The sequence below is a fragment of the Salvelinus namaycush genome, chromosome 14, assembly GCF_016432855.1.
Source record: "Salvelinus namaycush isolate Seneca chromosome 14, SaNama_1.0, whole genome shotgun sequence".
NCBI lineage: Eukaryota > Metazoa > Chordata > Actinopteri > Salmoniformes > Salmonidae > Salvelinus > Salvelinus namaycush.
The window spans coordinates 14,991,564-15,014,948 of NC_052320.1; the positions used below are offsets into that span (position 1 = coordinate 14,991,564).

General features: G+C 44.6%; 1 protein-coding gene across 1 annotated transcript in view; it reads right to left on the reverse strand.

Moving 5' to 3' along the window:
* Positions 1-23,385, reverse strand: part of LOC120059181 (histone deacetylase 7-like) — a 67,397-nt gene that overhangs the window by 32,385 nt on the left and 11,627 nt on the right. The window contains exon 2 of the mRNA XM_039008032.1: positions 20,703-20,771. Coding sequence (XP_038863960.1) covers positions 20,703-20,771 — 69 coding nt within the window. The remainder of the gene's footprint in view (positions 1-20,702; positions 20,772-23,385) is intronic.

The window sequence follows — 23,385 nt, forward strand, 5'->3', positions numbered from 1 at the left end:
TGTGACTGGTATAGTGGATGTGTGACTGGTATAGTGTGATCCTGTCAATGTGACTGGTATAGTGTGATCCTGTCAGTGTGACTGGTATAGTGTGATCCTGTCTGTGTGACTGGTATAGTGTGATCCTGTCAGTCTTACTGGTATAGTGTGATCCTGTCAGTCTTACTGGTATAGTGTGATCCTGTCAGTCTGACTGTATAGTGTGATCCTGTCAGTGTGACTGGTATAGTTGATCCTGTCAGTGTGACTGGTATAGTGTGGATCCTGTCAGTGTGACTGGTATAGTGTGATCCTGTCCTGTGTGACTGGTATAGTGTGATCCTGTCAGTGTGACTGGTATAGTGTGATCCTGTCAGTGTGACTGGTATAGTGTGATCCTGTCTGTCTTACTGGTATAGTTGTGATCCTGTCAGTGTGACTTGTATAGTGATCCTGTCAGTGTGACTGGTATAGTGTGATGTGATCCTGTCAGTCTTACTGGTATAGTGTTATCCTGTCAATGTGACTGTATAGTTGTTGATCCTGTCCATGTGCTGGTCCACTGGTATAGTGTGATCCTGTACAAGTGATGGTTATAGTGTGATCCTGTTCAATTTGGACTGGTATAGTGTGATCCTGTCAATGTGAACTGGTTATAGTGTGATGTGATCCTGTCCCTGGTGACTGGTATAGTGTGATCCTGTCAGTGTGACTGGTTATAGTGGTGAATCATCGTCAATGTGATCTGGTATAGTGCGCTCCTGTCAGTGTGGACTGGTATAGTGTGATCCTGTCCAGTGTGACTAGGATATTATTAGCTGTGATCCTGTCAGTGTGACTGGTTATAGTGTGATGTGATCCTGTTCAGTCTCTACTGCGTATAGTGTGACTCATGTCAATGTGACTGGTTATAGTGTGATCCTGTCAATGTGAGCTTGGTCTATAGTGTGATGTGATCCTGTCATGTGACTGGTATAGGTATAGTGTGATCCTGTCAATGTTGACTGGTTATAGTGTGATCCTGTCAATGTGGAACTGGTATAGTGTGATCCTGTCAGTATGACTGGTATAGTGTGATCCTGTCAGTGTGACTGGTATAGTGTGATCCTGTCAGTGTGACTGGTATAGTGTGATCCTGTCAGTGTGACTGGTATAGTGTGATGTGATCCTGTCAATGTGACTGGTATAGTGTGATCCTGTCAGTGTGACTGGTATAGTGTGATCCTGTCAGTCTTACTGGTATAGTGTGATCCTGTCAGTGTGACTGGTATAGTGTGATGTGATCCTGTCAATGTGACTGGTATAGTGTGATGTGTGACTGGTATAGTGTGATCCTGTCAATGTGACTGGTATAGTGTGATCCTGTCAATGTGACTGGTATAGTGTGATCCTGTCAGTCTTACTGGTATAGTGTGATCCTGTCAGTGTGACTGGTATAGTGTGATGTGATCCTGTCAATGTGACTGGTATAGTGTGATGTGTGACTGGTATAGTGTGATCCTGTCAATGTGACTGGTGTAGTGTGATCCTGTCAGTGTGACTGGTATAGTGTGATCCTGTCTGTGTGACTGGTATAGTGTGATCCTGTCAGTCTTACAGGTATAGTGTGATCCTGTCAGTCTTACTGGTATAGTGTGATCCTGTCAGTGTGACTGGTATAGTGTGATCCTGTCAGTGTGACTGGTATAGTGTGATCCTGTCAGTGTGACTGGTATAGTGTGATCCTGTCAGTGTGACTGGTATAGTGTGATCCTGTCTGTGTGACTGGTATAGTGTGATCCTGTCAGTGTGACTTGTATAGTGTGATCCTGTCAGTGTGACTGGTATAGTGTGATGTGATCCTGTCAGTCTTACTGGTATAGTGTTATCCTGTCAATGTGACTGGTATAGTGTGATCCTGTCAATGTGACTGGTATAGTGTGATCCTGTCAATGTGACTGGTATAGTGTGATCCTGTCAATGTGACTGGTATAGTGTGATCCTGTCAATGTGACTGGTATAGTGTGATCCTGTCAATGTGACTGGTATAGTGTGATGTGATCCTGTCAGTGTGACTGGTATAGTGTGATCCTGTCAGTGTGACTGGTATAGTGTGATCCTGTCAATGTGACTGGTATAGTGCGATCCTGTCAGTGTGACTGGTATAGTGTGATCCTGTCAGTGTGACTGGTATAGTGTGATCCTGTCAGTGTGACTGGTATAGTGTGATCCTGTCAGTGTGACTGGTATAGTGTGATCCTGTCTGTCTTACTGGTATAGTGTGATCCTGTCAGTGTGACTTGTATAGTGTGATCCTGTCAGTGTGACTGGTATAGTGTGATGTGATCCTGTCAGTCTTACTGGTATAGTGTTATCCTGTCAATGTGACTGGTATAGTGTGATCCTGTCAATGTGACTGGTATAGTGTGATCCTGTCAATGTGACTGGTATAGTGTGATCCTGTCAATTTGACTGGTATAGTGTGATCCTGTCAATGTGACTGGTATAGTGTGATGTGATCCTGTCAGTGTGACTGGTATAGTGTGATCCTGTCAGTGTGACTGGTATAGTGTGATCCTGTCAATGTGACTGGTATAGTGCGATCCTGTCAGTGTGACTGGTATAGTGTGATCCTGTCAGTGTGACTGGTATAGTGTGATCCTGTCAGTGTGACTGGTATAGTGTGATGTGATCCTGTCAGTCTTACTGGTATAGTGTGATCCTGTCAATGTGACTGGTATAGTGTGATCCTGTCAATGTGACTGGTATAGTGTGATGTGATCCTGTCAGTGTGACTGGTATAGTGTGATCCTGTCAATGTGACTGGTATAGTGTGATCCTGTCAATGTGACTGGTATAGTGTGATCCTGTCAGTGTGACTGGTATAGTGTGATCCTGTCAGTGTGACTGGTATAGTGTGATCCTGTCAGTGTGACTGGTATAGTGTGATCCTGTCAGTGTGACTGGTATAGTGTGATGTGATCCTGTCAATGTGACTGGTATAGTGTGATCCTGTCAGTGTGACTGGTATAGTGTGATCCTGTCAGTGTGACTGGTATAGTGTGATCCTGTCAGTGTGACTGGTATAGTGTGATGTGATCCTGTCAATGTGACTGGTATAGTGTGATGTGTGACTGGTATAGTGTGATCCTGTCAATGTGACTGGTATAGTGTGATCCTGTCAATGTGACTGGTATAGTGTGATCCTGTCAGTCTTACTGGTATAGTGTGATCCTGTCAGTGTGACTGGTATAGTGTGATGTGATCCTGTCAATGTGACTGGTATAGTGTGATGTGTGACTGGTATAGTGTGATCCTGTCAATGTGACTGGTATAGTGTGATCCTGTCAGTGTGACTGGTATAGTGTGATCCTGTCTGTGTGACTGGTATAGTGTGATCCTGTCAGTCTTACTGGTATAGTGTGATCCTGTCAGTCTTACTGGTATAGTGTGATCCTGTCAGTGTGACTGGTATAGTGTGATCCTGTCAGTGTGACTGGTATAGTGTGATCCTGTCAGTGTGACTGGTATAGTGTGATGTGATCCTGTCAGTCTTACTGGTATAGTGTGATCCTGTCAGTGTGACTGGTATAGTGTGATCCTGTCAATGTGACTGGTATAGTGTGATCCTGTCAATGTGACTGGTATAGTGTGATCCTGTCAGTGTGACTGGTATAGTGTGATCCTGTCAGTGTGACTGGTATAGTGTGATCCTGTCAGTGTGACTGGTATAGTGTGATCCTGTCAGTGTGACTGGTATAGTGTGATGTGATCCTGTCAATGTGACTGGTATAGTGTGATGTGTGACTGGTATAGTGTGATCCTGTCAATGTGACTGGTATAGTGTGATCCTGTCAATGTGACTGGTATAGTGTGATCCTGTCAGTCTTACTGGTATAGTGTGATCTTGTCAGTGTGACTGGTATAGTGTGATGTGATCCTGTCAATGTGACTGGTATAGTGTGATGTGTGACTGGTATAGTGTGATCCTGTCAATGTGACTGGTATAGTGTGATCCTGTCAGTGTGACTGGTATAGTGTGATCCTGTCTGTGTGACTGGTATAGTGTGATCCTGTCAGTCTTACTGGTATAGTGTGATCCTGTCAGTCTTACTGGTATAGTGTGATCCTGTCAGTCTTACTGGTATAGTGTGATCCTGTCAGTGTGACTGGTATAGTGTGATCCTGTCAGTGTGACTGGTATAGTGTGATCCTGTCAGTGTGACTGGTATAGTGTGATCCTGTCTGTGTGACTGGTATAGTGTGATCCTGTCAGTGTGACTGGTATAGTGTGATCCTGTCAGTGTGACTGGTATAGTGTGATCCTGTCTGTCTTACTGGTATAGTGTGATCCTGTCAGTGTGACTGGTATAGTGTGATCCTGTCAGTGTGACTGGTATAGTGTGATGTGATCCTGTCAGTCTTACTGGTATAGTGTTATCCTGTCAATGTGACTGGTATAGTGTGATCCTGTCAATGTGACTGGTATAGTGTGATCCTGTCAATGTGACTGGTATAGTGTGATCCTGTCAATTTGACTGGTATAGTGTGATCCTGTCAATGTGACTGGTATAGTGTGATGTGATCCTGTCAGTGTGACTGGTATAGTGTGATCCTGTCAGTGTGACTGGTATAGTGTGATCCTGTCAATGTGACTGGTATAGTGCGATCCTGTCAGTGTGACTGGTATAGTGTGATCCTGTCAGTGTGACTGGTATAGTGTGATGTGATCCTGTCAGTCTTACTGGTATAGTGTGATCCTGTCAATGTGACTGGTATAGTGTGATCCTGTCAATGTGACTGGTATAGTGTGATGTGATCCTGTCAGTGTGACTGGTATAGTGTGATCCTGTCAATGTGACTGGTATAGTGTGATCCTGTCAATGTGACTGGTATAGTGTGATCCTGTCAATGTGACTGGTATAGTGTGATCCTGTCAGTGTGACTGGTATAGTGTGATCCTGTCAGTGTGACTGGTATAGTGTGATCCTGTCAGTGTGACTGGTATAGTGTGATCCTGTCAGTGTGACTGGTATAGTGTGATGTGATCCTGTCAATGTGACTGGTATAGTGTGATCCTGTCAGTGTGACTGGTATAGTGTGATCCTGTCAGTGTGACTGGTATAGTGTGATCCTGTCAGTGTGACTGGTATAGTGTGATGTGATCCTGTCAATGTGACTGGTATAGTGTGATGTGTGACTGGTATAGTGTGATCCTGTCAATGTGACTGGTATAGTGTGATCCTGTCAATGTGACTGGTATAGTGTGATCCTGTCAGTCTTACTGGTATAGTGTGATCCTGTCAGTGTGACTGGTATAGTGTGATGTGATCCTGTCAATGTGACTGGTATAGTGTGATGTGTGACTGGTATAGTGTGATCCTGTCAATGTGACTGGTATAGTGTGATCCTGTCAGTGTGACTGGTATAGTGTGATCCTGTCTGTGTGACTGGTATAGTGTGATCCTGTCAGTCTTACTGGTATAGTGTGATCCTGTCAGTCTTACTGGTATAGTGTGATCCTGTCAGTGTGACTGGTATAGTGTGATCCTGTCAGTGTGACTGGTATAGTGTGATCCTGTCAGTGTGACTGGTATAGTGTGATCCTGTCAGTGTGACTGGTATAGTGTGATCCTGTCTGTGTGACTGGTATAGTGTGATCCTGTCAGTGTGACTTGTATAGTGTGATCCTGTCAGTGTGACTGGTATAGTGTGATGTGATCCTGTCAGTCTTACTGGTATAGTGTTATCCTGTCAATGTGACTGGTATAGTGTGATCCTGTCAATGTGACTGGTATAGTGTGATCCTGTCAATGTGACTGGTATAGTGTGATCCTGTCAATTTGACTGGTATAGTGTGATCCTGTCAATGTGACTGGTATAGTGTGATGTGATCCTGTCAGTGTGACTGGTATAGTGTGATCCTGTCAGTGTGACTGGTATAGTGTGATCCTGTCAATGTGACTGGTATAGTGCGATCCTGTCAGTGTGACTGGTATAGTGTGATCCTGTCAGTGTGACTGGTATAGTGTGATCCTGTCAGTGTGACTGGTATAGTGTGATGTGATCCTGTCAGTCTTACTGGTATAGTGTGATCCTGTCAATGTGACTGGTATAGTGTGATCCTGTCAATGTGACTGGTATAGTGTGATGTGATCCTGTCAGTGTGACTGGTATAGTGTGATCCTGTCAATGTGACTGGTATAGTGTGATCCTGTCAGTGTGACTGGTATAGTGTGATCCTGTCAGTGTGACTGGTATAGTGTGATCCTGTCAGTGTGACTGGTATAGTGTGATGTGATCCTGTCAATGTGACTGGTATAGTGTGATGTGTGACTGGTATAGTGTGATCCTGTCAATGTGACTGGTATAGTGTGATCCTGTCAATGTGACTGGTATAGTGTGATCCTGTCAGTCTTACTGGTATAGTGTGATCCTGTCAGTGTGACTGGTATAGTGTGATGTGATCCTGTCAATGTGACTGGTATAGTGTGATGTGTGACTGGTATAGTGTGATCCTGTCAATGTGACTGGTATAGTGTGATCCTGTCAATGTGACTGGTATAGTGTGATCCTGTCAGTCTTACTGGTATAGTGTGATCCTGTCAATGTGACTGGTATAGTGTGATCCTGTCAGTCTTACTGGTATAGTGTGATCCTGTCAGTCTTACTGGTATAGTGTGATCCTGTCAGTGTGACTGGTATAGTGTGATCCTGTCAATGTGACTGGTATAGTGTGATCCTGTCAATGTGACTGGTATAGTGTGATGTGATCCTGTCAGTGTGACTGGTATAGTGTGATGTGATCCTATCAGGCCAGCTCATTTGATTGTGTGGTAGGACAGGGCTGCCAGAGAGCTATTTATAGACAACCAATGGAAGGTGTGCTTCCAGCCCTCATCGTTATGTAAATCACCTGAGGCCTACCTCTGTGTGTGTGTGTGTGTGTGTTATCTGATTGCAGCAGCTCTAGCATAGAGAGAAAGAGAGATCAGCATCGAAAGGTTCTGCCCACAGGGCAGCTTGTATAACAAGGATAACAAACATAGTGAAGTGAAATGGACCTGTCAACAGTGGCTGACAGCTCCAGGGAAAACACAGACCAGTTTAATTTCTGAATAAAAACAGACTTTCTCTCTAACTTCTCAGCTAAGACAAACACATATCGTTATATACACACTGTTCAAGACAGAATAGATTACAGGTACCTGTAGACAAGGGAAACAATGTCAACTCACTGTGTGTGTGTGTGTCTACCTCTTTCTTTGACAGTGGAGCAGAGGTTTATGCATTATGCATTCTGTCCAGGCTATAGTTTCCTCTGTCCTGACCTGAGTTTCCAAAACAGGTTTCCTTTTGCAGGTTCAGGAGGTGCAGAGAGAAAACAACACGATGGGCCATGTACTACGAGGGCTTCACTGTCTCTCCATACAGTATGTGTTACTATGGAACATTAGAAAGATTCCATTGCCGTAACATGGGTGATTGAAATACTACTGGTATTAATTGGGTGAGATTTGTCACTGTTCAAAAAGTTGGACAAAAGCTTTCAGAACTGGGCCCTAAAACCTCCTAAGTCGCTCTTAAAGGGGCCACAACCAAGTGTCTGCGTCCCTCTGCACTTATGCAGTTTCTCTATCCCCTCTCTCCCTTTCTCTCGCTCTCTACAAAGACGGAGCAGTGTGAATATGAGTTCCAGAGAGCCAGACAGCCCCAGAGAGCAGGGAGAACAGAGCAAGAGCTTTAATCTTCACCAGAAAAGTGCTCAGCCTTTTTTTTTTAAATTAGACACACGCACACAAACACACAGCCCTCCCCACCAACTGCTCCCCTGACATCGTTTTTGATAGTAGTCTATTGTTTGGTTTCCTGCTCAAGCATGGACGTCTAAGTGATCAGAACTCATGTTTCCGCCCCATACAGGGGGACAGAGACAGAGACAAGGCCAGGTCCCAAACAACAAGCCAACCACGTTTCAAAATAGCAAGAGATGAAAACACACAGCAGCACTTCTGCCTCTGCTTTCTGTGCTCTATAATTAGTCAGAGGTGCTACACCCATCTGTACTCATCTTTGAGCAGACCACATCCTCCTTCTCTCACTCTTACTGCCGTTATTCAAGCTCAGCTCTCAGACAGACAGACAGGGCCTTGCTCTGCTTTGCCCTGGGCCATCCCATAAACACCACCAGAGATCAGGGGGCGGATGTAACCATGGCAACCACAGCAGGCAAAAGGAAGTGCAGTCTATTAAAATACAACAATGAGACAGAAAGAAACACTTCCTGTTTGCAAAGTTTAGCCTCGGTTTGGTTTCTTCCCAGCCAGTAACTTCTGGTGAGATGGTATTATGTAAAGCTATAACCAAAGCCAAGCTCAGTGGCCAAATGAACACGAATACACACTTCAGATGCAAACATAGAACATATGCACTTTACTACTGTTGTTAAATAACCACGTGACGCTGTTCTGAAATGAACAGTAGTAAACATAATGTACACCAGATGTATCTACAAATAAACCATGAGTGTAGAGATATAACTCTACAACTATTCAGACAGGCTCTGTCAAATGATTGTGTTGCTAGTTCAGTATTGTCAAGACCAAGCTATTCCTGTAGAGGGTGAAAAAAAGACTTTCTTCCTCACATGGAATTTGAGCTGAAAGACTAGGGGCCAGCAGGACTCCTCTCCAGCCTCCCCAGCCCCAGCTTCATGCAGCCAGTAGCCCAGCCAGTAAATGGCTGAAGGGGAGCTGCTACCCATTCAACTGAGTGAATTAATGGATAACGCTCACTACATAGGCGCCAAGATAACAAACAAATTAACCAACAGCAACAGAGAGATGGAAGAGTTAGTAAGGGATTGATAGTTAAAACCTACTCTGTTTCATCAAGGCCATTGACTCCTATAAACCTGACTGTATTAGTAATAACGTACTGTAAAACATGTGCTTCCTCAGCATTCAGTGGTGTCTTGCCACCGTCATGATATTGGTGTTTTTCTCTTAACTGTTGCTAAATCAACCTTGTGCAAGACAGGATTTCCAATCATAACACCTGTCACTCACATACTGTATACCCTGATACCTCCCTCTCTCTTTTTTTGTTGAGGGTCTGAAGGAATCCACAGCTGTCAGGGCCATTCAGACCCTCTGCTTCAGAAGCAGCTGGTGAGGCTATCCGGTCAGTCACTCCCTTAAAGGGGTAATCCACCCCCACAAAGAAAATCATGAAACTCCTGTCAATTTGGTGAAAGTCTATGCTCTATCAGTGGTTAAAATAAAAATGGTCACCACGATTTTACTTCTAAGTGGTCCATCTGTGAAATGAGGAAATCGTGTAGGAACTTGTCATACCTATAAGGTCCTTGTTAATGAAGAGAGCGTTATCCCTTATCACATTTCATAACACTTTAAAATGATGACCTGCACTTCAGATCAGCAAATCAGCCAATAGATGGTATGGGCATACTTGTCCAGAATACCATCAGTCTATATTGTCATGACATTCTACATTTGTGTCTTTATCAGACACTCATATCCAGAGCAACTTACAGGAGCAATTAGGGTTAAGTGCCTTGCTCAAGGGCACATCGACAGATTTTTCACCTAGTCTGCTCAGGAATTCGAACCAGTGACCTTTCGGTTACTGGCCCAATGCTCTTAACCGCTAGGCTAGCTGCCGACCCACATGACAAAGTTTATATTTTGCTTAGATGTGTTCAATCTAAACATTGCACCAAATTATTCAACTCAGTTTCTCCTTCAAGTAACCTACCACCTTCCAATGCGCCCGCTGTGTCTGTGGGAAACGTGGGAAAGGGCCGTTGTTGCCATAGCAACATATAGTGTGTGTCCTGCCATAGCGTTTGTCTTAGTGGTGCTTGCAACCTACGCTAACCTCTGTGTATAATTTTGTCCAATTGAATCGCAGGATTCCAAAATAAAGCTTATGAAGACGTGTAAAGTGCCTTTAAAAAGCTGAACTTATTCTGAGCAGTCATAAAAACAAGATTTAAATCATTGCGTTTGTCTTGACAGGTGTTTTTAGAATCATTTTTACAAGGCATTCCGTGCACGGCAGGCACGTCAAAGCTATACTAGGCCATTCTAAATTCAGACTCAATCACATTCACTACATAAACATTCCAGTCATCTCTGTCCCTCTGTGTCGAGATGACCCTAGTGGACCAACCACATCACAAATACACACCGCTGAATGATCAGTTCAATAATTGTTTTGAACATTAAATGCAGTATGCGTTATGTGGGGTGAATGCTGTAACACAGAATAAAACAATTCATAAAAGTCCCATGATGGTAGTGATGTCCATTACTGCTTATCACTTATTAACCATCATTTATTCACATGACTTTAATACAATATTTCAATTGTGTATACTACATTTTTTAAATAGTATTATTTAATTCTAAGTCATCTCATTTCTTTAGAGCTGCTGTCTGACAATCACTATTTTAGTAGTTCTTCAAAGTAAATGAGGCATACTTTTACAACCTCTGAATACCAACTATCAATCACTTAGATCATGTATTTTTTTTAGGTAGAGATACCTCGAAGCAACTGCTTTCTATCCCTCAATCACGCCTTCTGTCTCTTATGTATCAGGTATAAAAGAAACAGACAAGACAAGTAGGCGCGGAATGGATTATGGTCATTGTAGTTAATTACCACTTTTCTGCGCTAAACTATGTTGAATATTGGCCTGTTGGAAACTACATCACACAGTTTGGGGTTGATCTTATTTATTTATAGAAAAACTGCCATTGAGCTCACAGAAAAAAGAAAAAAAACTAAATTGAAATGAAATAATTGAACAGTGGTGAATTAGTTTAAAAAAAACTAAATAACAGAAATTCCAGTTAATCGCTCAGCACTAAGACACACACACATACACACACATGCACACAAACACACAGGAACTGATGAACAATAGATTACATGGATCCCTGGAAGTGAGCTGTAGCCAGGTGAGCTGTAGCTAAGATGTGACAGATGACATCTTTATCTCTCAAGAGTGACAATATTAGTCTTACCCTACATCCTCCAGGTCTGCTCACCTACCCTATTGGCCCTTGTGTCTCCACTCACCTCCGAAATCAAACACATTCCCCACAAAGCCCCAGTGAGATAAGACACACAACACAGCAGCTTTCAAAGGAAAGGAATCAGCATGGTCCCCTTGTCAGCCTGGCCCAACACACCCACATCAACAAACCACACAACAACACACACCTGTCTCAGCCATGCCACCACTGTATCAGCATCCTATCTCTTAGCGAGAAAATAAAAAACTTAACATCGTTACTGACAGACGAGTCGCATCAAGTGCCGCTGTGCTGTGCCGCAGCCGATGTGGTACGACATGGAAGGTTGCATCAATTACTGCCGTTTCATTCTAGGTCATGTTGTTTAGAGAATGCACCCAGTAACGGCCTCCATAGCAGCCTCTCATCTCAGGGTGGGTGTGTCACAAGCCTGTTGCACTGAACCATGGTGGAGCAACCACACATCTGAGATTGGAGAGGAGAAGGCTGCCGTTTTATGGGCTCCTAACCAATTTTTTTGCGTAATTTGTAACTAATTTTGTACATAATGTTTCTACCACCGTCTCTTATGACCGAAAAGACCTTCTGGGTATCAAGACGGCGATTACTCACCTCGTACTAGATATAAAATGTTTTCTTTAACGAGTCGGACGCCAAGGATTTACTGCTGATACCCGACATGGCCCAAATCCCTGTGATTCAAAAAGAAACTGAGATATCGGGGACGTAGGTCGGGGTGCCTTGTAAGGATCCGACGGCGAGTGGGTAATCCACCTCTACCATCAGTCCTATTAGCCAACGTGCAATCATTGGATAATAAAATGGATGAGCTCCGATCAAGACTATCCTACCAACGGGACATTAACTGTAATATCTTATGTTTCACCAAGTCGTGGCTGAAGGACGTCATGGATAACATACAGCTAGATGGGTTTTCCGTGCATCGGCAAGATAGAACAGCTGCCTCCAGTTTAGACAAGGGGTGGCGGTCTGTGTATATATGTCAATAACAGCTGGTGCACAAAATCTAATATTAAGGAAGTCTCAAGGTTTTGCTCACCTGAGGTAGAGTATCTCATGATAAGCTGTAGACCACACTATATTTTTCGTAGCTGTCTATTTACCACCACAAACCGATGCTGGCACAAAGACTGCACTCAACGAGCTGTATAAGGCCATAAGCAAACAAGAAAATGCTGATCCAGAGTCGGCGCTCCTAGTGCCCGGGGACTTTAATGCAGGGAAACTTAAATCCGTTTTACCTCATTTCTATCAGCATGTTACATGAGGAAATTAAACTCGAGACCACCTTTACTCCACACACAGAGACGCATACAAAGCTCGTACTCCATTTGGCAAATCTGACCATAACTCTATCCTAAAGATTCCGGCTTACAAGTAAAAACTAAAACAGGAAGTACCAGTGACTCGCTCAATACGGAAGTGGTCAGATGAAGCAGATGCTAAGCTATAGGACTGTTTTGCTGGCACAGACTGGAATATGTTCCGGGATTCTTCCAATGGGATTAAGTAGTATACCACCTCAGTCACAGACTTCATCAATAAGTGCATTGATGACGTCGTTCCCACAGCGACCGTATGTACATACCCCAACCAGAAGCCTTGGATTACAGGTAACATCCGCACTGAACCAAAGGGTAGAGCTGCTGCTTTCAAGGAGCAAGAGTCTAACCTGAACGCTTATAAGAAATTCCGCTATGCCAACCGACGAACCATCAAAAAGGCAAAGCGTCAATACAGGACTAAGATTGAATCGTATTACACTGGCTCTGACGCTCGTCAGATGTGGAAAAGCTTAAACTATTACGGATTACAAAGGGAAGCACAGCCGCGAGCTGCCCAGTGACACGAGCCTACCAGATGAGCTAAATTACTTCGAGGCAAGATACACTGAAGCAGGCATGAGAGCAACAGCTGTTCCAGATGACTGTGTGATCACGCTCTCCACAGCTGATGTGAGTAAGACCTTTAAACAGGTCAACATTCACAATGCAGTAGGGCCAAACTGATTACCAGGACGTGTACTCCGAGCATACGCTGACCAACTGGCAAGTGTCTTCACTGACATTTTCAACCTGTCACTGACGAGTCTGTAATACCAACATGTTTCAAGCAGACCACCATAGTCCCTGTGCCCAAGAACACTAAGGTATCCTGCCTAAATGACTACCAACCCGTAGCACTCACGTCTGTAGCCATAAAGTGCTTTGGAAAGCTGGTCATGGCTCACATCAACACCATTATACCAGAAACCCTAGACCCACTCCAATTTGCATACCACCCCAACAGATCCACAGATGATGCTATCCCTATTGCACTCAACACTGCCCTTTCCCACCAGGACAAAAGGAACACCTACGTGAGAATGCTAATCATTGACTGCAGCTCAGCATTCAACACCATAGTGCCCTCAAAGCTCATCACTAAGCTAAGGATCCTGGGACTGAACACCTCCCTCTGCAACTGGATCCTGGACTTCCTGATGGGCAGCCCCCAGGTGGTAAGGGTAGGTAACAACACATCTGCCACGCTGATCCTCAACACTGGGGCCCCTCAGGGGTGCGTGCTCGGTACCCTCTTGTACTCCCTCTTCACCCATGACTGCGTGGCCAAGCATGAATCCAACACCATCATTAAGTTTGCACGAAAACACAACAGTGGTAGGCCTGATCACCGACAACGATGAGACAGCCTATAGGGAGGAGGTCAGAGACCTGGCAGTGTGGTGCCAGGATAACAACTTCTTGCTCAACGTGATCAAGACAAAGGAGATGATCATGGACTACAGGAAAAGGAGGACCGAGCACGCCCCCATTCACATCGACGGGGCTGCAGTGGAGCAGGTTGAGAGCATCAAGTTCCTTGGTGTCCACATCACCAACAAACTAACATGGTCCAAACACACCAAGACAGTCATGAAGAGGGCACGACAATGCCTATTTCCCCATCAGGAGACTGAAAAGATTTGGCATGGTTCCTCAGATCCTCAAAAAAGTTCAACATCTGCACCATCAAGAGCATCCTGACTGGTTGCATCACCGTCTGGTAATGGCAACTGCTCGGCCTCCGACCGCAAGGCACTACAGAGGGTAGTGTGTATGGCCCAGTACATCACCGGGGCCAAGTCATAGACTCACCCTAGTCATAGACTGTTCTCTCTGCTACCGCACGGCAAGCGGTACCAGAGCACCAAGTCTAGGTCCAAAAGGCTTCTTAACAGCTTCTACCCCCAAGCCATAAGACTCCTGAACAGCTAACCCGGACTTTTTGCATTGACACCCGCCCCACCCCCATTTTTACGCTGCTGCTACTCACTGTTTATTATCTATGCATTGTCACTTTACCTCTATCTACATGCACATTGACTCTGTACCGGTAACCCCTGTATATAGCCTCGATACTGTTATTTTATTGTTGCCCTTTAATTATTCGTTGTTGTTTTTTATTTGTAATTTCTTTTTTTTCAGTAAATACTTTCTTTACACTTATTTTTCTTAAACTGCATTGTTGGTTAAGGGCTTGTAAGTAAGCATATAAGGTCTACACCGGTTGTATTCGGTGCATGTGACAAATAACATTAGATTTAATTTACTATATAACCATGACTTCAAAGAGAAACACTATGCGAGATGCTTTCATTAAAGTCAAACTTTATGTGGAATTTGTCATTACAAATAAAACATGGCAGTTACATGGTAGTTACAAGTTCAGTTCCACTGTTGGAGTACTGTTCTTCCCTGAAGCCTCTTCTTCCCTTTTCACCCTCTCTTCACCCTGAGCGGAAAAGGCAAACAAAAGTTCTGACACTTAACTCAGAGGTCAGAGGTCAGCATTATGGGAGTGTTGTGTATTGAGTTGTGGCCTGGCTCCTGGGTGGGGAATGCTGGAGGAGAAGGCCCCTGTGTGGGGAGAAATGGGGGAGAAGAGGGCCACTGGGTGGGGAGAGATGGAGGAGAGGAGGGCCACTGGGTGGGGAGAGATGCAGGAGAGGAGGGCCACTGGGTGGGGAGAGATGGAGGAGAGGAGGGCCACTGGGTGGGGAGAGATGGAGGAGAGGAGGGCCACTGGGTGGGGAGAGATGGAGGAGAGGAGGGCCACTGGGTGGGGAGAGATGGAGGAGAGGAGGGCCACTGGGTGGGGAGAGATGGAGGAGAGGAGGGCCACTGGGTGGGGAGAAATGTAGGAGAGGAGGGCCACTGGGTGGGGAGAGGAGGGCCACTGGGTGGGGAGAGGAGGGCCACTGGGTGGGGAGAGATGGAGAAGAATAGAGGAAGGCCCCTGGGTGGCTAACCCTAAGGTACTGTGAAAACAGAACAAGCAAAGGCCAGCTTGGCAGAGACAGTCATGAAGGAGAGTTTCTGCTACGTTTACTGCTTCCTGCGCGGCTACTGAGAGGCTACGGTATAATTCAGTGGTTTAAGTTAAACTGCACATGAGCACACACAAATATGCAGATAATTACATATTTCTGACATCCTTACATCTGCTCTCTCTCTCTCTCTCTCTCTCTCTCTCTCTCTCTCTCTCTCTCTCTCTCTCTCTCTCTCTCTCTCTCTCTCTCTCTCTCTCTCTCTCTCTCTCTCTCTCCCGCTCTCTCTCTCTCTCTCTCTCCCGCTCTCTCTCTCTCTCTCTCCCCCGCTCTCTCTCTCTCTCTCTCTCTCTCTCTCTCTCTCTCTCTCTCTCTCTCTCTCTCTCTCTCTCTCTCTCTCTCTCTCTCTCTCTCTCTCTCTCTCTCTCTCTCTCTCTCTCTCTCTCTCTCTCTCTCGCTCTCTCGCCCGCTCTCTCGCCCGCTCTCTCTCTCTCTCCCGCTCTCTCTCTCGCCCGCTCTCTCTCTCTCTCTCTCTCGCCCGCTCTCTCTCTCTCTCTCTCGCTCTCTCTCTCTCTCTCTCGCCCGCTCTCTCTCTCTCTCTCTCTCTCGCGCCCGCTCTCTCTCTCTCTCTCTCGCCCGCTCTCTCTCTCTCTCTCGCCCGCTCTCTCTCTCTCTCTCTCGCCCGCTCTCTCTCTCTCTCTCTCTCGCCCGCTCTCTCTCTCTCTCTCTCGCCCGCCCGCTCTCTCTCTCTCTCGCCCGCTCTCTCTCTCGCCCGCTCTCTCTCTCGCCCGCTCTCTCTCTCGCCCGCTCTCTCTCTCGCGCCCGCTCTCTCTCCCGCTCTCTCTCCCGCTCTCTCTCCCGCTCTCTCTCCCGCTCTCTCCCGCTCTCTCCCGCTCTCTCGAAATAACGGTCATCTTCACCTCCACGGTCTACTACCACCACCACTAAACGGTCTACTACCACCACCACTAAACGGTCTACTACCACCACCACTAAACTGCTATCATTACCATTACCACCCATACCACTACTATTTGGAATGATAAACAACAATAATAGTAATAACAATAACAGTAATAATAAGTAAGTTACTGCTTACTATGCAGATGTTATTATTCAGTGTCCCTCAGGCTATGGCAGGCAAATACATATTTGGCTGCAAGAGGAGCCATTGCTCCTTCGCCCATGAGTATTTTTAGTTTTTCCTCTGGGAAAAGTTCAAATTTGGAATCTCTCTCGCTCTCGCTCGCCCTCCATCACTCGCTCTGCCTGCTCGCTCGCTCTGCCTGCTCGCTCGCTCGCTCTGCCCGCTCAGTCGCTCGCTCTGCCCGCTCAGTCGCTCGCTCTGCCCGCTCAGTCGCTCGCTCTGCCCGCTCACTCGCTCTGCCCGCTCACTCGCTCTGCCCGCTCACTCGCTCTGCCCGCTCACTCGCTCTGCCCGCTCACTCGCTCTGCCCGCTCACTCTCTCCTGCCTGCTCACTCGCTCTGCCTGCTCATCTTTTTTTTATACCAAGTTTGAGTCCCTCTGCAGTTATCAAGTTTTTTTCTCTCCCTCGTTATCTATCTCCCCCCCTTTCTTCTCTCCAACTCTGAGACTTTAAACTTTAACAACTGTTCTGGGAAAACCTTTGAAGGGAACACACCTCATGAATATGCAGTCACACTTTTCTGACTGAATGAACAAAAACAAGAGGACGTTAACATTCTTGGTAACGCACACACATACTGAATACATAACTGCAAACCCGCAGTCGCTATCAGAGACCAGAAACGTATCAATCTCTAAATCCAGTAAACAAGCCTCCCATCTAGAAGTAGATATATTTTCTTGGTTCCTGGCATTTAAAGTTACCACAGGAAGGCCATGTTATAGACTAGTGGTGCTCTGTGAACAGCCATGTTCTAGTAAAGCAAAGGGATTTTGTCTATCGAAGACATTGCAGTATCAAGCATAAACTTTAAGCAAGAGAAAAAAAGAGAAGGGGTGATGTGGAGGATAGAGACAGGTGAGACTATGATTCCCTGCTTGTTGTTATAGCAACAGCCTCACACGAACTGATCTGACCTGACTACCAGAGAACGGTAGAGAGGAGAGCCACAGTGCATCCTGGGATAGCAGCTCTCCATGGCCTTTGCTCTTTTCGCGTGGTCTGCATTACACAGGCCAGACGCCGGAGACTAAAGGGGATCACATACCTGCCTGGCAACAACAGGCAATCTGACCCTAGACCAGTACAAGTCACCCACGGTCATGGGTCTTTGAGTCTGACTGCCACCGCACAAACCATTGACAGCCAATAGACCAGCGCCCAGACCGCCACTACCTGAGTACAGAGACAGAGCTCCTGGTGCAGAGCTGGAAGTTGAACTTTCTAGCATGTCCAACTGGCCTCAGAGGGAAATGCTATAGGCATATGCTGCCACTACTAAAGCAAATTCTGGACAACTTAAATAGGACAAGTCACCAGGGTAAACCCTGACTAATTGATTTGACACAGCAGAATTTACAGGCCTGCGTTAGCTCAGGGATCCAGACTCACATTTAACGTTCAACAACGTTCCAGAGATCACAAGGTCTGGCCCTACAAGGATAATGAAACTCTAACTATATCAAATGACTTGATGGATATAAGGCAGCGCGAACCATCAATCCATCCGACTTCAGTAGTGTCGTACATACAGTAGGAATAAGACAGGAATAAAAGTCTCCGGCTCCCTGACTAAGTATAAAAGAGTTAAGTTCAAGCTTTTTCTCTCAAGACAGCAGCAACGGCGTGGAGGGAAGGAGGGAGTCAGCTGACCCTGGTTTCAACCAGAAACTTGATCTTTACTGCAGCTCCCTGCAAAACAATCGTGCTATTGTGATCACTCTACATTTTCCTCCTCTCCTGGTATGTTAAGGAAAAGTAATACTATATGTTTATTAGGTTCCCATCCTCTTCACTAGGTGGTTTTACAAGCAACAGATACCTCGTCCAGGCAAAGACCAAACCACAGACACGTACTTGGTTCCAGTCTCTGAACAGGGTGGCATGATCCAAATCTAAATGACTAGGAAAGATATTGAACTGATGCTGAGCTTCATGCTATGGAATGATACATGACTATTACCTGGGCACATAACCCACCACGGAGACATTATCTTCCCTCTACAAAGACCCATTGTGGCAGTAGAATCACACCAGGAGGAGCTGAGTAACAACCACAACGAGGTACTGACTGACCACAGACTAGTTTTAATAACCTCGTTGACTTCACTTCGTAAAGGGGGATTGTTGTGTTTCATCGGAGCAGCATTAACAGCTACAGGAGAATGAGAGGCAGAGCGTTCTGATGAATAGGGACAGATTAGAGGGTTGTAAAGCTACCGGTCATTTACCAAAGTTAACGAAATCTTCAGTCATTTTGGTAATTAAAGAAAATCTATGGCAATCTGTTGTAATTTTGGTAATTTATACTTGAATAACTTTTTTTAAAATGCATTAATATATAGTATTCATATTGTCCATGAGTTTCTAGTAGATAAACCATATGGTTCAATAGAATATAGCCTAATTAATGAAAAAAGCATCTTAACAACAATTTTAATTAACTATGCAACTCTTCCAACTATTGCCTTTTTTCACAACTGCCACCAGTTTGACGCCAAAAAACATTGAAAACAAATACATATTGACATAGTCAAATAAATACACCATATTAAACCCCAATGGTATTCACTAAGTTGGAGGATAATGATTAACAGCTTTGTCATATTTTTTTTTAATCATCTTATTTAATTATTTCAAATACTGTATTTTACATGTGAGACGGTCACACAGAAGGCCAGACATTATTAGACACCTGTGATAATCAGAAGTACCAAAAGGGTTACTAGATGTCTTGTGATAGATGACATCAAATCCTTGAAAGATACCAAAATTATGGTAGTATACTGGTCAACTAATACACCCTCGTTTTTCAACCCTAGACAGATTAGAGGGACACAAAAGAGAAGGGCCGTGTCAGTTGGCCCGGACTGACACATGAAATGGGACACTGCAGCTTCGGACATGACCTCACTCTGTTTTTCCAGGAAGATGGCTTCTTTTGCATAGATGGAACATATGCCTGGCACAGCAAGAGCTAGGGCTATCACTCAGATCTAATGCACAGTCAGACTTTAGCTCTCAGTGCTAACTATTCCACACACACATTAGCCTTTCTAAAAGTACAAAATAAACAGATGCTGTACATGTTTTACTTCTTCATATGTACTGTGTTTACTTTGTTATTCTGGTAGTACTTTGTGGTGTGAGAACATAAGAACATAGGATCCCCTAGCCAACCCTACTGTAGTCTTGTGGTGTGAGAACATAGGATCCCCTAGCCAACCCTACTGTAGTCTTGTGGTGTGAGAACATAGGATCCCCTAGCCAACCCTACTGTAGTCTTGTGGTGTGAGAACATAGGATCCCCTAGCCAACCCTACTGTAGTCTTGTGGTGTGAGAACATAGGATCCCCTATCCAACCCTACTGTAGTCTTGTGGTGTGAGAACATAGGATCCCCTAGCCAACCCTACTGTAGTCTTGTGGTGTGAGAACATAGGATCCCCTAGCCAACCCTACTGTAGTCTTGTGGTGTGAGAACATAGGATCCCCTAGCCAACCCTACTGTAGTCTTGTGGTATGAAAACATAGGATCCCCTAGCCAACCCTACTGTAGTCTTGTGGTGTGAGAACATAAGATCCCCTAGCCAACCCTACTGTAGTCTTGTGGTGTGAGAACATAGGATCCCCTAGCCAACCCTACTGTAGTCTTGTGGTGTGAGAACATAGGATCCCCTAGCCAACCCTACTGTAGTCTTGTGGTGTGAGAACATAAGATCCCCTAGCCAACCCTACTGTAGTCTTGTGGTGTGAGAACATAGGATCCCCTAGCCAACCCTACTGTAGTCTTGTGGTGTGCTTGCATGCTCTCACTTCTGTGTTGCTCTAAAAGTAAATATATCTAGAGAATCATGCTAGTGACAAATCATGAAAAAAATAAACATGTTCATTAGCAGCATATACCAGAACAATGTTTCTTCTGAATATTTCCATATTTGTCAGTGCATAGATAGGCTAGGTCTGACAGTTTCTGAAAACTGCATTACTTTTGAGACCTGCTCAAACAACCTTGAATAGTTGGTTGGGGATGACTAATTTGCAAACAGATGTAGCCTATCTAAACTTATGGCTCATTCTGGAGGAAAATTCTATAATATTTGTAAGTCTACTATTCTGAAAACAGTGAGGTGATATGTGGCAATGAGTTGTTACATATTTGTTAGTGCACGGTTCAACTGACAAGTTTAGGGGGGCTACCTGACACTCTTGAAAAAAAGCTGTCCCGTCGGTCTTTGTCTACGGTAGGTCCCGACGCCGTGATTCCATCTGCAGACGGGGGAGATAAAGTTTATTACTCACAACCACCAGCAATGAATTATCCATGCCCCCTATATGATAGCTAACTTAAAGTATATGAAAAGTGTAGGCTGTTTAAAACAAAGAACCTGACAATTGTAAGACATTTTCCCGAGAAATGTGTAACAATTCAGCAATGGAATGCATTCTCTCACTCTGAAAAGAAACTGCTGCCCTGAACATCTGCTTACAGAGGGCAGCGTTTAAAAGACATCCCACCAGGATACGATGGTTGTAGCCCCTTTGAAATTGACTTATGTTTCGAAATGTAGCCTAGCTGCCTATTTCTAGAATGACAGACCTAACTGCACGTACCAATAATAGGCTACATTCTGTCAGTTAGATTCATCGGGTAGGTAGGTTAGCCTACTGCTGCAATACTGTATAACACAGAACAATTATCTGATATCCACAAGTTATGCACATGAAAGAAAATGTGTTACCTTGTAAGAATGTCACAACAACGCAACAGGTTCTAAATCCACATTATAAATATTCCTCCAAAAAGCCAATGTCTGTTACTCGTCCTGTGAAGACTACTTGTGAAATGACTGTCTAGTAACATACAGGGAAAGAGACCAGTGGCCAAGGATGAGATTCGTCAGTAGCCTACAAGTGAGGGAGAAATAATTAGTTATCGCAAGCAACTTGGTATGTCCAGCCCCTGAAGAAGACGAAAATAGACATCTAAGCGGGTAGCACCAAAAATAGCGTCACACGACTTCTCTCTACCATTGTTTCCGCATATGAGCTTTCTATTGGTACACTATGTAGCCAATCCGAACCACTACTTATCAGTGTCTGAAACTTTGTTCACAGTTTGTTGTCAGATGGCTTCTACAGCTCCACCTGCTGACATAGCAACAGCTGTTTATTGCAACATAATAACTGTTACAATAGTACTTGCACTTTCTGGACAACACTACTATAAACATGTTACAACTTGTGTAATAACGCATATCCACTCTAACAAAATGTTTCTCAAAGTAGCATTTTCATATATGGTTAAAGCTTAATTTGTACATTTATGACCACATTCAAGTAAACTGCACAGTATGATAAAGAGTGTTAACAAGTGCTCAAGTAGTCATTGGCTCATGTAGCAGGCAGCATAGCAGGGAAATATGAAACTCTGAGAAAAGACTAAAGTGAAAACGTCATGTTTGTCAGCTTTATCTGGACATCTTTAATTTCACAGATGAATTCTACAAAATGTCTTAATGAGTGCATAGCCTTCTAGGAAACGGTGCTCCTTGACCAACACCTTTCTCCTCCTGTTATGAGTCACATCACAGATTCATGTTTCTTGGAAGAGGAAGGAATAGTTACCAAGGGCTTCCTGTGTATTTCTCAGACAAGGTAACCCATACGCGTCCCTTTATCTGTCACATGATGCACAGGCCTCCCACTGCCTATTCCTGTGACCCTGATGCTTTGTATAACAGTAATGATATAAACAGTGACGTTTAGATTAAAACAATCGAATGACAGAGTTGTCTGCATCGTTTGTAGAGAAGCATAGAATACAATGTGAGGGTTTGAGAAGGGAGTTGAGAATCACCTGCATGGGCTGTGTGTGTTTTGAGGACAGGAAATGACAAAGTGCTCAATGAGATGAAAGAGTTTCGTTAATCTTTCAAAGGTTTTCCCGGCTTGAGCACTGCTTTAATTTCCACTCAGCATCTGTGAACCAGTTTCCAAGCCCAACAGTAAAACAAACTGTTCATGCACACCAAAAACGAAACCTAGCCCATACTTACCTTTAAATGCATAAGCTCAGGGGGAGCCCAGCACCCTTAACAGAAATCCTCCCAAAGTGTGGGTGTTTATGAATGTGTGTGGTTTGTCTTGTCAATAACACAATCTCCCAATCTGAATCACATCCGGTATGAGCTGAAAATAACGAGACAACAGCCTGTGTGACAGTGAAACGGCACAGCAGTCTAGCAGCCCACAGCAAGGTACACACACACCAGTGTAGGCTCCTCAGAGGAGGAAGGGGAGAACCATCCTTCTCAGTGAATTTCATAAAGATAAAAATAGTGAAACATTAAAGTTAGGGTTAGATTAAACTATAATACATATCACGTCACCAAATAATTAATTCAAAACACACTGTTTTGCAATGAAGGTCTACAGTAGCCTCAACAGCACTCTGTAGGGTAGCACCATGGTGTAGCCGGAGGACAGCTAGCTTCAGTCCTCCTCTGGATACATTGACTTCAATACAAAACCTAGGAGGCTCATGGTTCTCACCCCCTTCCATAGACTTACAATGTCATTGTGACAACATCCGGAGGATGTCCTCCAACCTATCAGAGCTGTTGCAGCATGAACTGACATGTTATCCAAACAATCAAGGGATCAGAGAATGAATCTAGTACTGAAAGCACAAGTTACAGCTAGCTTAGCACTGCAGTGCATAAAATGTGGTGTAGTTGACTGCTAAACAGCTTGCTGAACACTGTACTGCATGATTGTAGCGGGTTTACTAACGCGTTAGTTCTACTAGCTATGTTGACTAGGACGTTAGCTAATATGGTGATGACAATGTAGGCTGTGAGTAGCAGTTAGCGTTGCAAGC